At 64.8% G+C, this 795-nt stretch overlaps 1 protein-coding gene across 1 annotated transcript; it reads right to left on the bottom strand.

The window, feature by feature from the left end:
- LOC117693871 (proline-rich protein 23A3-like) lies at positions 1 to 795 on the bottom strand. The gene has a single exon (XM_034484651.1). It carries the CDS (start codon positions 793 to 795, stop codon positions 1 to 3), a length of 795 nt encoding a protein of 264 aa, XP_034340542.1.

The raw sequence follows: 795 nt of genomic DNA, 5'->3' as shown, positions 1-795 counted from the left end.
TCATTCACAGAACAGTCGCTTCCGGGCCTTGCAAGGGGCCCTTGGAGAGCATGGAGGGCGTGGCGGATGCTCCTCTTGGGGACTCCGCGGAGGAGATGGAGGCAGAGGCTGCAGTGGTGAGCTAGGGAAAGGTCCCAGCAGGTTGCTGTCCAGTTCATAAATGGACCTCGGAGAATATCGCTCTGCTCCAGTGGAAGGCACCAGAAGATATGGCTCTAGGACACGGTCCTGAGACCTAGGGCTGGGCAACCCTGTGATGGAGGAAAGGCTCTCAGAGGCCTGACCCTCTGGAGGCCTATCCCAGGGCGCTAGGAAGTCCAAGTCTGCATCTTCATCACAGACATCCTCTTGGTAGAAGTACTCACAGAAGGTTTCTTGCTGCAGGCCATCGAGGTGATCCTGGGGCATGTCCGGGGTACCGGCTCCCTGCGGGCTGGAGGCCACGAATCCAGATTGTCCGGGCTGGGGTCCTGTCAGGAGTCCCTCGGGGACCAGGAGAATGGTGTGTCCTTGGAGCGACACTTGCAGGACCGAGGAGGGCTCTGGCTCGAGCAGCAGGTCGACGCCGTCCAGGGGCAGCTGAAGGGCGCTGCCCGGGGCCAGGAACACCACGGAGGTGAGCGCGCTGCTGGCGGGTTCGCCGGGAGCTTCCAGCTCGGGCTGAGCCAGGGGCTCGGGGCGCGCGGGCTCCTGGTGGAGGCGGCGGCGCTTGGCAGGGCTGGGTGCTGGTGGTGGCTGCGGTGACCAGGAGGGCGCGGGGTCGGCGCTGGGGCTGCGGGGCCTTAGGCGCATCAT

Source organism: Arvicanthis niloticus, chromosome 21 (assembly GCF_011762505.2).
Source record: "Arvicanthis niloticus isolate mArvNil1 chromosome 21, mArvNil1.pat.X, whole genome shotgun sequence".
In the NCBI taxonomy this organism is placed as follows: Eukaryota; Metazoa; Chordata; class Mammalia; order Rodentia; family Muridae; genus Arvicanthis; species Arvicanthis niloticus.
Note: the sequence above shows the minus strand (reverse complement) of the source record. Positions and strands in the feature narration are given on the sequence as shown.